The sequence below is a fragment of the Oncorhynchus kisutch genome, unplaced genomic scaffold (assembly GCF_002021735.2).
Source record: "Oncorhynchus kisutch isolate 150728-3 unplaced genomic scaffold, Okis_V2 scaffold3805, whole genome shotgun sequence".
Taxonomy (NCBI): Eukaryota; Metazoa; Chordata; class Actinopteri; order Salmoniformes; family Salmonidae; genus Oncorhynchus; species Oncorhynchus kisutch.
In genome coordinates, this window is record NW_022265750.1 from 207633 (window position 1) to 221230 (window position 13598).

The window sequence follows — 13598 nt, forward strand, 5'->3', positions numbered from 1 at the left end:
AGTAGAAGTTAGCTTGTGAGAGCTGTTGTGGAGTCTGTAAGAGCTGTCGTGGTATATCTAGAAGCCATAGGCTACCCCGAGGACAAAGTAGAGAACATTAGTTTTAGACGCATACATTATCACAGACACTGTCAGTGCATTCATCACTCTAACAGTCTTGGATGGTCTGGAAAAGGTCAACAGGCGAAGGCTGTTTCTTCATGTGTTGCAGCCTAACTTTATGGATGGAAGAAACGCCTGCCAGTGTTGTCAGACATACCGAATGTTTCCTAGAAAGCTCATGCATACCGGTATTATGATACAATAACAGCAATCACATCAGGCTATTTATGCCTAAATACGCACGCTCGTGTTTGTTTACATGTAGCTCTACCGCGTCTAGTACTTTCTGGACCAATCACATGAAGCGTTAATTTCGGTCAACAGCCCAGAGAGTTGCTTCACACAGGAAAACGTTTAATCTGGCAACGTTTTGCAATAGAAACCGTTTACCGTTTACTCTAGGAAGCAAACGGAAGCAAATGCACAAAGCAAACGGAACGAACCGGGAGGGATTTACCTGAATTTGTCCAATAGAAACTCCTTTACAAAACGTTTCGCAACGGAATTCGACTAATGAATACACCAGTGATAAGGGACCAGATTTGATATTCATGGTGCAAACCCGTGTAGGCCACACAGCTGGCCAAGTTTAGTCACATGCTTGTTGTTATTGTTCTGGTAGCCTAGTGCTTTCCTGAATGGTCTGCACTCGATCTAAACCTTTCTCCCAATTCAGAGGCATCAGAATAATATTGTCTACATTCGGATTTGTAATTACAGGATTCTTCCAAATATTTAGGACGTTTGACTCGGAACGATCGCGACGCAAAGGGGGAGTCAATCAAATACGCATTGCGTCCCTTATTTACCAACATGACGGAAGACAAACAAAGTGTCATCGATGAAAATTTGCAGGGTAAGTTAATTGCTGTCTCGTAGTCTATAATGGCATGTTCAATAATGTGAAAACAACGGACCGTATGATCGCAGTATATTCAGGATGCCATGCTGTCTTCCTGAGACATGTAGCCTACGTCATTGTACATCATATTGTTATGGTTTAAACAGTGTTGCGCCGAGGAGACACAGATATTAGTTTTTTTGCTACATTGTATCACAACAATGTTTCTTCAGCGGTGGTAGTAATTCCGCGGCCATGTAAACATTCCTGGTGTTGCCTGTCTGTCCTACATTAGACAGATCAGACAGTAGGATAGGTAATGTTAGGCTATAGGGCAGGCCTAGAATAACATTGTCAGCTAGCTGATGTAAAGTCGATATTGACTTTAGCGCAGTGTTCTGAATGACGTATTCTCAATGCTGTAATGATGCTATGTTTGGCATTGTTCAATGCAGCTACGATAAGAAACACAACAAACCAGATGATTCTGCCCATCCACCTGTTGTGTGCTTCTCCGTTATGTAATAAAGGGGAGTGGCTGAACACGTCGCTTTCCTATTGGATAGCCAGCCTATAAAGGGGAGGGGCTGAACACGACGCTTTCCTATTGGATAGCCAGCCTATAAAGTGGAAGGGGGGGATTGAACACTTCGCTTTCCTATTGGATACACACAGGAAGGAAAATGTGGGCAGAGGACAGGGACCATTGAGCAATAAGGGGGGCACGTACTGTCATGGGCACTGAGCAGGTGCTATTTAAAGAACAAAACATTTATGTGCCACGCTATCTAGGCTAAACACACCTCCTCAACCACTCCCACAGCACACGCAGGCTGTTAATACCTGCTTTATGACTGGCCTATTATCAACTATGTCTCAATGTTCTGCACCATTTTGTCATGTTTATGTTTTCTTCTTTAAGGTTCCTGGGTGGAGCTGCACTTTAACAATGGCAACAGTGGTGGCTCACCAGCACATGGGGCTGCTGGTGTGGAGGAAGAGCAGGTACCAGGCTCTGCCACTGAGCTACCAGGCCCTGCCACTGAGCTACCAGGCTCTGCCACTGAGCTACCAGGCTCTGCCACTGAGCTACCAGGCTCTGGGTTAGGTGCCTCTGCCTCAGTCCATGGTGGAGACCTGATGGCTGGGTCTACCCCTGCGTCGGTCCTGCCTGGGTCTCTCTCTGCCTCTACCCAGGGAGGTGACCTGATTCCTGGGTCAGGGTCTGCGTCTGGCTCAGTCCAGGGAGGGGTGGACTTGGAGAAGATGTTGTTAGACGCCCAGCACGAGTCAGGAAGAAGCAGCTCCAGGGGCAGTGTTCCCTGTGACAGGTGTCTCTCCACTCACCAATCACATGCCATATAGACCATCACATGACCGATCAGGACAAAATGTTGGATTTGTTTTATACTGATTAGCTATCTGAACACAAAGGACTAAGAGATAAGAGACACTGTCATTCACTAGAGTTATAGCACAGTAGGTACTCTAGTGACCTCTGACCTCCTATCCACCATCTGCATGAGTGCCTCTGTACATTCTAGATCAGATTTAATAGATGAAGCTTGTCATGATGGAAACACAAGAGATCTGTCAAGAGGGCTCTTCCCCAATGCTTATGTAGTCTCTCTCTTCCGCTGTGTCTCCCCCCCCCCCCCCACCCCGACCCCCACTCAGTCCTCCGAGACCCCAGACTCCTTTGCTCCGCCGTGGCTCAGAAGTGCACAGCTCAGGAGAGAAGAACAGCTCACAGGTTTGGAGCCCTTATCCAGGGACACCATAGAGATTAAATATAAAATCATTCTATTAAACTCTGTGTGGGGCACTAATCTCTAAGTGGTTGGTGAGGCACAGCAGGGTGGTTTCAAGGGTTAGAAAACAAAAACAAAACAAAAAAAGTTATAACCTAATATTTCTAATTCTAAAATATATTGTTTTTACATTCCTAGTTTTTCCACTCAGAGGTTGAGAGCAGAGCAGAAGAGCAGTTTTTCCACTCAGAGGTTGAGAGCAGAGCAGAAGAGCAGTTTTTCCACTCAGAGGTTGAGAGCAGAGCAGAAGAGCAGTTTTTCCCCATTGTAACAAATTAACAAATAAAGTCGTTTAAAAAATATTTTTTATATTCTGTTCCAGTCTGAAGAAGACTACCTAGAACGGAGACGTGAAGTGGAGAACCTGATGAAGAAGAATGCAGACTGGATCTGGGATTGGTCCAGTAGACCTGAGAACATTCAACGCAAGTTAGTACCCCCCCTCAATATATTCCCCTCAGTATCCCAGACAGACGGGTCATATCTATTATATGTGTTTTCAATTCAGTTCTGCTCAGCCCAGTTTGTAATATAGAAAACAATAGAATATCATTGAATTGAATACAACTTATATATAATTCTACGCTATTATAGAATGATATAGAACAGAACTTGATATTCCTTTCTACCCAAACCACTTCCAGGGACATTGTAATGTGCTCTCTTGTCTTTTGGGTGCACGGGGTTTGTTCTGAAGCATCCCCAAACCACTTCCAGGGACATTGTAATGTGCTCTCTTGTCTTTTGGGTGCAGGGGGTTTGTTCTGAAGCATCCCCAAACCACTTCCAGGGACATTGTAATGTGCTCTCTTGTCTTTTGGGAGCAGGCGGTTTGTTCTGAAGCATCCCCAAACCACTTCCAGGGACATTGTAATGTGCTCTCTTGTCTTTTGGGTGCAGGGGGTTTGTTCTGAAGCATCCCCAAACCACTTCCAGGGACATTGTAATGTGCTCTTTTGTCTTTTGGGTGCACAGAGTTTGTTCTGAAGCATCCCAAACCACTTCCAGGCACATTGTAATGTGCTCTCTTGTATTTTGGATGCAGGGAGTTTGTTCTGAAGCATCCCAAACGTATCAACCCTCTCAGCATCAGAAACACCAGCGTCATGAAGAACGGAGGGATCTTCTCTGCAGAGTTCCTCAAACTTTTCCTTCCTTCTCTGCTCATATCCCACGTACTGGCCATCGGTCTGGGGTGAGTTATGATTTTAAAAACATTTACAAAATAAAAGCTAATTATGAAGAATGTATTATTTGTAAAGGGTAAAAGAGCAGAACGTGAAATAGGTCTCTTGTGTGTTTGTATGGGATATAATCTGCACTCTGTAGAGAGATTATAGTAACACAAATCTAGTTTGGTGATCAGTATACTATTTTGTCTCATCTCCACCATAGATACCAGGGGCAGCAGGTAGTCTAATGGTTAGAGTGTAGAGGCGGCAGGGTAGTCTAGTGGTTAGAGTGTAGAGGCAGCAGGTAGTCTAGTGGTTAGAGGCGAGCCAGCAACCGGTGGCCAGTTCGAATCCCGGGTCTGATGGGAAGAATCTGTTGGGAAGTGAGCTGGCAACCGGTGGGGGGGTTGTTGGTATCAGGTCCTAGATGCCATTGCGCCCTTGACCAATAATGTGATCTTAATCTAAGTAGAATTAGAAGGCTATACTACAGTATTTTTATATTACAGTATTTTTTATCATCAACTATATCTACACACACACACACACACACACACACACACACACACACACACACACACACACACACACACACACACACACACACAGTTGACTAGAGCTGCATTCTAGCAGATGTGTGTTTTAGCTGTGCTGCTAAGGCCCGAGATCAGATGTCTTACGTTTTCTGGTCGCAGCTCACTGTGGGAAGAATGGAATAGTTGATCCACTTCAGTCACCAGAGTTTGAGCTGTGAGCCTTTAAGGCACTGTGTATACGGAGGGAGAATGTCAATCTCTCCTGGCTCAAAGTTGAGGAGAGTTTGACTGCATCACTATTGGTCTTTGTGCGAGGTGTTGAAGGTACAGAACTGTCTGTTTAAGCAGTTGGCTCACAGTTCAGACACTCATCGGCACAACACAAGACATGCAACCAGAGATTTCTTCACAGTTCAGACACTCATCGATGCAACCAGAGATCTCTTCACAGTTCAGACACTCATCGGTGCAACCAGAGATCTCTTCACAGTTCAGACACTCATCGGTTCAACACAAGACATGCAACCAGAGATCTCTTCACAGTTCAGACACTCATCGATGCAACCAGAGATCTCTTCACAGTTCAGACACTCATCGGTGCAACCAGAGATCTCTTCACAGTTCAGACACTCATCGGTGCAACCAGAGATCTCTTCACAGTTCAGACACTCATCGGTACAACTTAAGACATGCAACCAGAGATCTTTTCACAGTTCAGACACTCATCGATGCAACCAGAGATCTCTTCACAGTTCAGACACTCATCGGTTCAACACAAGACATGCAACCAGAGATCTCTTCACAGTTCAGACACTCATCGATGCAACCAGAGATCTCTTCACAGTTCAGACACTCATCGGTTCAACACAAGACATGCAACCAGAGATCTCTTCACAGTTCAGACACTCATCTGTACAACAAGACATGCAGCCAGAGATCTCTTCAACAGTCCCCAACACACAGTATTAAATAGAGTCATGACTACATGGAACTCTGTCACCCAATATTTATTTAACCTTTATTTAAGTCAGTTAAGATCAAATTCTTATTTACAATGATGGCCTAGGAACAGTGGGTTAACTGCCTTGTTCAGGGGCAGAACAACCAATATATATATATTTTTTTACCTTGTCAGCTCAGAGATTCGATCTAGCAACCTTTCGGTTACTGGCCCAATGCGCTTAACCACTAGGCTACCTTCTCTAACCACTAGGCTACCTGCTCTAACCACTAGGCTACCTGCTCTAACCACTAGGCTACCTGCTCTAACCACTAGGCTACCTGCTCTAACCACTAAGCTGCCTGCTCTAACCACTAGGCTACCTGCTCTAACCACTAGGCTACCTGCTCTAACCACTAGGCTACCTGCTCTAACCACTAGGCTACCTGCTCTAACCACTAGGCTATCTGCTCTAACCACTAGGCTACCTGGCTCTAACCACTAGGCTACCTGGCTCTAACCACTAGGCTACCTGGCTCTAACCACTAGGCTACCTGCTCTAACTAGGCTACCTGCTCTAACCACTAGGCTACCTGCTCTAACCACTAGGCTACCTGCTCTAACCACTAGGCTACCTGGCTCTAACCACTAGGCTACCTGGCTCTAACCACTAGGCTACCTGGCTCTAACCACTAGGCTACCTGGCTCTAACCACTAGGCTACCTGCTCTAACCACTAGGCTACCTGCTCTAACTAGGCTACCTGCTCTAACCACTAGGCTACCTGCTCTAACCACTAGGCTACCTGCTCTAACCACTAGGCTACCTGCTCTAACCACTAGGCTACCTGCTCTAACCACTAGGCTACCTGCTCTAACCACTAGGCTATCTGCTCTAACCACTAGGCTACCTGGCTCTAACCACTAGGCTACCTGGCTCTAACCACTAGGCTACCTGGCTCTAACCACTAGGCTACCTGCTCTAACTAGGCTACCTGCTCTAACCACTAGGCTACCTGCTCTAACCACTAGGCTACCTGCTCTAACCACTAGGCTACCTGGCTCTAACCACTAGGCTACCTGGCTCTAACCACTAGGCTACCTGGCTCTAACCACTAGGCTACCTGGCTCTAACCACTAGGCTACCTGCTCTAACCACTAGGCTACCTGCTCTAACTAGGCTACCTGCTCTAACCACTAGGCTACCTGCTCTAACCACTAGGCTACCTGCTCTAACCACTAGGCTACCTGCTCTAACCACTAGGCTACCTGCTCTAACCACTAGGCTACCTGCTCTAACCACTAGGCTACCTGCTCTAACCACTAGGCTACCTGCTCTAACCACTAGGCTACCTGCCGCAGGTAACTCAAGCTGGCAATAAAACCAGGTTCATGAACCAGATGAAATAACACCTTGCTGTGAAGAGACAGGCATTTATTTATTTTTTATTATTATAATTTTTTGTTGTTGTTGAATTTTACCCCTTTTTCTCCCCAATTTCGTGGTATCCAATTGTTTAGTAGCTACTATCTTGTCTCTTCGCTACAACTCCCGTACGGGCTCGGGAGAGACGAAGGTCGAAAGTCATGCGTCCTCCGATACACAACCCAACCAAGCTGCACTGCTTCTTAAAACAGCGCCATCCAACCCGGAAGCCAGCCGCACCAAGGAAACGGAGGAAACACCGTGCACCTGGCAACCTTGGTTAGCGCGCACTGCGCCTGGCCCGCCACAGGGGCCACTGGTGCGCGATGAGACAAGGATTTCCCTACCGGCCAAACCCTCCCTAACCCGGACGACGCTAAGCCAATTGTACGTCGCCCCACGGACCTCCCGGTCGTAGCCGGTTACGACAGAGCCTGAGCGTGAACCCAGATTCTCTGGTGGCACAGCTGGCGCTGCAGTACAGCACCCTTAACCACTGCGCCACCCGGGAGGCCCGAGACAGGCATTTTAATGCATTTTGCATTGTTTTATGTATGTGATACGTGGTTGGGGATACAACTGTGATACAGTTGAAGTCGGAGGTTTACATACACTTAGGTTGGAGTCATTAAAACTTATTTTTCAACCACACTACAAATTTCTTGTTAAAAAACTATAGTTTGAGTCGGTTAGAACATATACCTTGTGCATGACATGACATTTTCTGTAATTTTTGAAATCATCTGTTTGTAAACCATTTTTGGAAAAATGACATGGCTTTAGAAGCTTCTGATAGGCTAATTGACATAATTTGAGTCAATTGGAGGTGTACCTGTGGATTTATTTCAAGGCCTACCTTCAAACTCAGTGTCTCTTTGCTTGACGTCATGGGACAATCAAAAGAAATCAGCCAATACCTCAGAAAAAAATTGTAGACCTCCACAAGTCTGGTTCATCATTGGGAGCAATTTCCAAATGCCTGAAGGTACCACGTTCATCTGTACAAACAATACTACGCAAGTATAAACACCATGGGACCACGCAGCCGTCATACCGCTCAGGAAGGAGATGCATTCTGTCTCCTAGAGATGAACGTACTTTGGTGCGAAAAGTGTAAATAAATCCCAGAACAACAGCAAAGGACCTTGTGAAGATGCTGGAGGAAACAGGTACAAAAGTATCTATATCCACAGTAAAATGAGTCCTATATTGACATAACCTGAAAGGCTGCTCAGCTAGGAAGAAGCCACTGCTCCAAAACTGCCATAAAAAAGCCAGACTACGGTTTGCAACTGCACATGGGGACAAAGATCGTACTTTTTGGAGAAATGTCCTCTGGTCTGATGAAACAAAATAGAACTGTTTGGCCATAATGACCATCGTTATGTTCAGAGGAAAAAGGGGGAGGCTTGCAAGCTAAAGAACACCATCCCAACCATAAAGCATGGGGGTGGCAGCATCATGTTGTGGGGGTGCTTTGCTGCAGGAGGGCCTGGTGCACTTCACAAAATAGATGGCATCATGACTTCCCGGTCAGGAAGTTAAAGCTTGGTTTCAAATGGGTCTTCCAAATGGACAATGACCCCAAGCATACTTCCAAAATTGTGGCAAAATGGCTTAAGGACAACAAAGTCAAGGTATTGGAGTGGCCATCACAAAGCCCTGACCTCAATCCTATAGAACATTTGTGGGCAGAACTGAAAAAGCGTGTGCGAGCAAGAAGACCTACAAACCTGACTCAGTTACACCAGCTCTGTCAGGAGGAATGGGCCAAAATTCACCCAACTTGTTGTGGGAAGCTTGTGGAAGGCTACCCGAAACGTTTGACCCAAGTTAAACAATGTCAAGGCAATGCTACCAAATACTAATTGAGTGTATGTAAACTTCTGACCTACTGGGAATGTGATGAAAGAAATAAAAGCTGAAATAAATAATTCTGTCTATTATTATTCTGACATTTTACATTCTTAATATAAAGTGGTGATTCTAACTGAACTAAAACAGGGAATTTGTACTGGGATTAAATGTCAGGAATTGAGAAAAGCGGAGTTTAAATGTATTTGGCTAAGGTGTATGTAAACTTCCGACTTCAACTGTATGTGGTTGGGATATGACTGCGATACATGGTTGGTGATACAACTGTGATGCCTGGTTGTGTCACCTGGCTATCTTGAGATGGATGCTCTAGATGTGGGTCTCTCTGGATGGGAACGTCTGCTAAATGACTACACTGTAATGTAGTGCTGTGGGTCTCTCTGGATGGGAACGTCTGCTAAATGACTACACTGTAATGTAGTGCTGTGGGTCTCTCTGGATGGGAACGTCTGCTAAATGACTACACTGTAATGTAGTGCTGTGGGTCTCTCTGGATGGGAACGTCTGCTAAATGACTACACTGTAATGTAGTGCTGTGGGTCTCTCTGGATGGGAACGTCTGCTAAATGACTACACTGTAATGTAGTGCTGTGGGTCTCTCTGGATGGGAACGTCTGCTAAATGACTACACTGTAATGTAGTGCTGTGGGTCTCTCTGGATGGGAACGTCTGCTAAATGACTACACTGTAATGTAGTGCTGTGGGTCTCTCTGGATGGGAACGTCTGCTAAATGACTACACTGTAATGTAGTGCTGTGGGTCTCTCTGGATGGGAACGTCTGCTAAATGACTACACTGTAATGTAGTGCTGTGGGTCTCTCTGGATGGGAACGTCTGCTAAATGACTACACTAATGTAGTGCTGTGGGTCTCTCTGGATGGGAACGTCCGCTAAATGACTACACTGTAATGTAGTGCTGTGGGTCTCTCTGGATGGGAACGTCTGCTAAATGACTACACTGTAATGTAGTGCTTGTGGGTCTCTCTGGATGGGAACGTCTGCTAAATGACTACACTGTAATGTAGTGCTGTGGGTCTCTCTGGATGGGAACGTCTGCTAAATGACTACACTGTAATGTAGTGCTGTGGGTCTCTCTGGATGGGAACGTCTGCTAAATGACTACACTGTAATGTAGTGCTGTGGGTCTCTCTGGATGGGAACGTCTGCTAAATGACTACACTGTAATGTAGTGCTGTGGGTCTCTCTGGATGGGAACGTCTGCTAAATGACTACACTGTATTGTAGTGCTGTGGGTCTCTCTGGATGGGAACGTCTGCTAAATGACTACATGTTTTTTAAGTGTTGTCTCCTGTTTGGACCCCAGGAAGAGCAGCCCCTGCCTCAGCAGCATCCCATTGGGTGATCCTTGTAAATAATATAATACAATACACTGGGGACTGTAGAGTGAAACATCTGAAGAATGCCTTGCTGATTTTCAAGAAACTCTAACCGACAAAAATAAGTGAAAAAATTATAAATAAACTTAGCATGTTTACCAAGTTGCACAAAATAAAACGGACAACATATGTACAGAACTATACTAGTATGTTGATGTTCTTTCCCCTCTGTCCTCAGGGTGTACATTGGGAGACGTCTAACTACCTCAGTGACCAGTACCTTCTAAAGGGGACACTCCGCTGGACTGGAACAGCATGTTTTTTTGGCACCAACACCGTTACCTTCCACTGCTGCTAGCTTTGAAGTGGCGCTTATTAGATACAGATAGGCAACATCTGTCATGTGTCCCCGAACTCCACTCAATATGATGACTCAAAATGGCACCCTATTCCCTACATAATGCACTACTTTTGACCAGTTCCCATAGGACTCTGATCAAAAGTAGTGCACTATATAGGGTATAGGGTTCCATTTAGATACAGATAGGCAACATCTGTCATGTGTCCCCCAACTCCACAGATGGCTCAAAATGGCACCCAATTTCCTACATAGTGCACTACTTTTGACCAGTTCCCATAGGACTCTGATCAAAAGTAGTGCACTATATAGGGTTCCATTTGGGACACACTTTTTGTTTTCCCCTGGCGGTGAGCAGTCCACCCTGCCTGTATCTGTATTGTACCCCTGTGAATACTGTTGGCTTTTCCCTTAGTTCCCAGAGCTGCTTTTTAAATAACCCTGCTCCACTGGAAAGTAGAACCCGGTGTTCCTCCTCCATCTCACTGGACGATCTCTGGGTAGGGGGGCCATCTTATAATCAACCTTTTAAGAGCCATTGTTGTCAAACGGCTAGCTAGCTAGCGTTCACTGTCAGTCATTTTCAAGACATTTTATCTTGCTCCGAGTTGAGACATTTTTTGTAGTAGAAGACTTTTGAGGTAATGATATTACAGTAAGAAGGTGATGATACAGAAAAGCACTGTGAATTTCTCAGCGTTGAGATATGTACGGTGAAGAAAAGGGAGTGGGTCAGACAAGAAAGCTGGACGTTGTATTTTAGCGAGATGTTGCTTGTTTTATCAGAATGTCCTTGGTTTGGGAAAAGGGATCAAGACATTCAACCAAAATGTTATTTCTGACCCGGATTCTTCTCATGGATCATGAAGGGCTTTAATAATAAAACAAGGTTTCAGGAGAAATTAAAAAGGTTTGAAATAGATAAACCTTGAAAGTGTTTGAGGAAGTAATGGAGAATCAATGTAATGGAGCATCTTCCATTAGATCCCAGATTAGGTCGAACAGGAACGTCAGGGTTTTGGTTCTGTCGGCACCTTTCAGTTTATTGGTGTTATTTTTCACTCAGGGTTGTTTTCTGTGACAACAAGGTGTCCCATTCACTGATTATGCATGTGTATGGGTAGAATTGTACGTTGTGTACATTAGATGTGGCACTATGTAAACCGAGCGTGTTTTATGGTCAGTGGCATGTTAATGGTCTATGTGACCATTTGAAATGAACAAAAACAGCTTTTCTACCACTACTGCATAAGACCACACATCTCCATATAAAATATTCTAGGGGAAAATAAAGACTTTCACAATTGTAATCATGAGGGAATTTAGAAATCTTTTATTTTGCCTTACTTATACTTCACTCCTAATTAAATACGAAATCTCAGTATCCAGAATGCTTCAGTATTTTTTTGTTCTAAGAATGAAGAGAGCAACAGAGGCTTTCCGAGTTATGCCTTGAAGAGGCATTACCAATCTGTTTTTGCATGTCTTGTAGAGCTGGTCAACATGTCAAGTGTATATGTGATTTTGAAAAACTGTTTTGTAAGAACAGTTGGAATTGTATCTGAGAAATAAAATGGATCATAAAAATATCCACCTCTGTGCTCGTTTCTGGAAAACCGTACAAGGAAAACGTAATTATCCTAAATATCAGTCAATACATTTTCCTAAAATTGCCTTTTTCCCAACAGTGTATTCTCACCAACGATTTGTACAATGGGTCATTCATACCAAATGGATATTTCAAACGTGTCCCCCTACCATGCCAACAAGTAAACTCTAACTCCCATCACAAATAACCAAAACAGATGAATACATTTCCACAATGTTAGCATTATAACACAAGGAACATGGTCATTCAACAGAAGACTGTAATTCCCCCTGACTAGTTCCTGATTTAAAGAGCATCGCAACGATACCATGTTGTACTTTTAAAGCTTAGAATATTCTTTCAGTGATTTCAGACCAATGTATATTGCTGGGTGATTATTGTATACTGGGTGTACAATAACAAGTACCCTGGTTTCTTCATGGAGGTCCCGGTTCCTCCGGAGTTGACTGAACGACTGCTGGCCAGCTTAAGTCTGGAGGAAGGCAGGGCACTCAGCAGTTGTTGGGACTCTCTGGTCGAGTTCCTGCCCGACAACATTGCAGACACATGCCAGATTTTTACAACGCCTGGATAGGTATTTAACATATCGGCTAACCACATATATAGCAATTTGTTGCCCTACTGCACAGTCGATGACGTGGCAAGCAACCATTGGTTGATGAAACGCAACGCCTGCACATCTAGTTGGACAGGAACGATCTATGGCTCTCCCAATCGTCTTAAAAATCGGTCCTCTCCTAGTCTCCTCTCCTCTACACTGATTGGAGAAGACGAGACAGCTCTCCTCACCACGAAGCTGGCTTTCATCTGGTCAGTTGTTACAGATCAGTACAGCTGAAGGAGAGGATGATGTCTGGATAGTAGAGACACGACAGTAAAACATCTCTCCTCCACCGCAGACCGACCGCAGGATCCTGACTGTACCAGAGTTCAGACAGGATCCTGACTGTACCAGAGTTCAGACAGGATCCTGACTGTACCAGAGTTCAGACAGGATCCTGACTGTACCAGAGTTCAGACAGGATCCTGACTGTACCAGAGTTCAGACAGGATCCTGACTGTACCAGAGTTCAGACAGGATCCTGACTGTACCAGAGTTCAGACAGGATCCTGACTGTACCAGAGTTCAGACAGAATCCTGACTGTACCAGGGTTCAGACAGGATCCTGACTGTACCAGAGTTCAGACAGGATCCTGACTGTACCAGAGTTCAGACAGGATCCTGACTGTACCAGAGTTCAGACAGGATCCTGACTGTACCAGAGTTCAGACAGGATCCTGACTGTACCAGAGTTCAGACAGGATCCTGACTGTACCAGAGTTCAGACAGGATCCTGACTGTACCAGAGTTCAGACAGGATCCTGACTGTACCAGAGTTCAGACAGGATCCTGACTGTACCAGAGTTCAGACAGAATCCTGACTGTACCAGGGTTCAGACAGGATCCTGACTGTACCAGAGTTCAGACAGGATCCTGACTGTACCAGAGTTCAGACAGGATCCTGACTGTACCAGAGTTCAGACAGGATCCTGACTGTACCAGAGTTCAGACAGGATCCTGACTGTACCAGAGTTCAGACAGGATCCTGACTG

At 45.0% G+C, this 13598-nt stretch overlaps 1 protein-coding gene across 1 annotated transcript; it reads left to right on the top strand.

Moving 5' to 3' along the window:
• The first annotated feature begins 305 nt into the window (after nt 1-305).
• Nucleotides 306-11985, top strand: LOC109876767 (BCL2/adenovirus E1B 19 kDa protein-interacting protein 3-like). Its single transcript, XM_031820962.1, has 6 exons — nt 306-958; nt 1866-2274; nt 2621-2696; nt 3077-3183; nt 3800-3949; nt 10277-11985. Exons 1-6 carry the CDS (start codon nt 916-918, stop codon nt 10323-10325), a joined length of 834 nt encoding a protein of 277 aa, XP_031676822.1. The 5' UTR covers nt 306-915; the 3' UTR covers nt 10326-11985.
• The last annotated feature ends 1613 nt before the right edge of the window (nt 11986-13598 follow it).

Excerpts from the sequence above, each read along its gene's own strand:
- LOC109876767 (XM_031820962.1), top strand. The coding sequence starts at position 916 with ATGACGGAAGACAAACAAAGTGTCATCGATGAAAATTTGCAGG. Across the intron at positions 2,697-3,076 it reads GAGAGAAGAACAGCTCACAG|TCTGAAGAAGACTACCTAGA; the intron begins GTTTGGAGCCCT and ends ATTCTGTTCCAG. Across the intron at positions 3,950-10,276 it reads GTACTGGCCATCGGTCTGGG|GGTGTACATTGGGAGACGTC; the intron begins GTGAGTTATGAT and ends CTCTGTCCTCAG.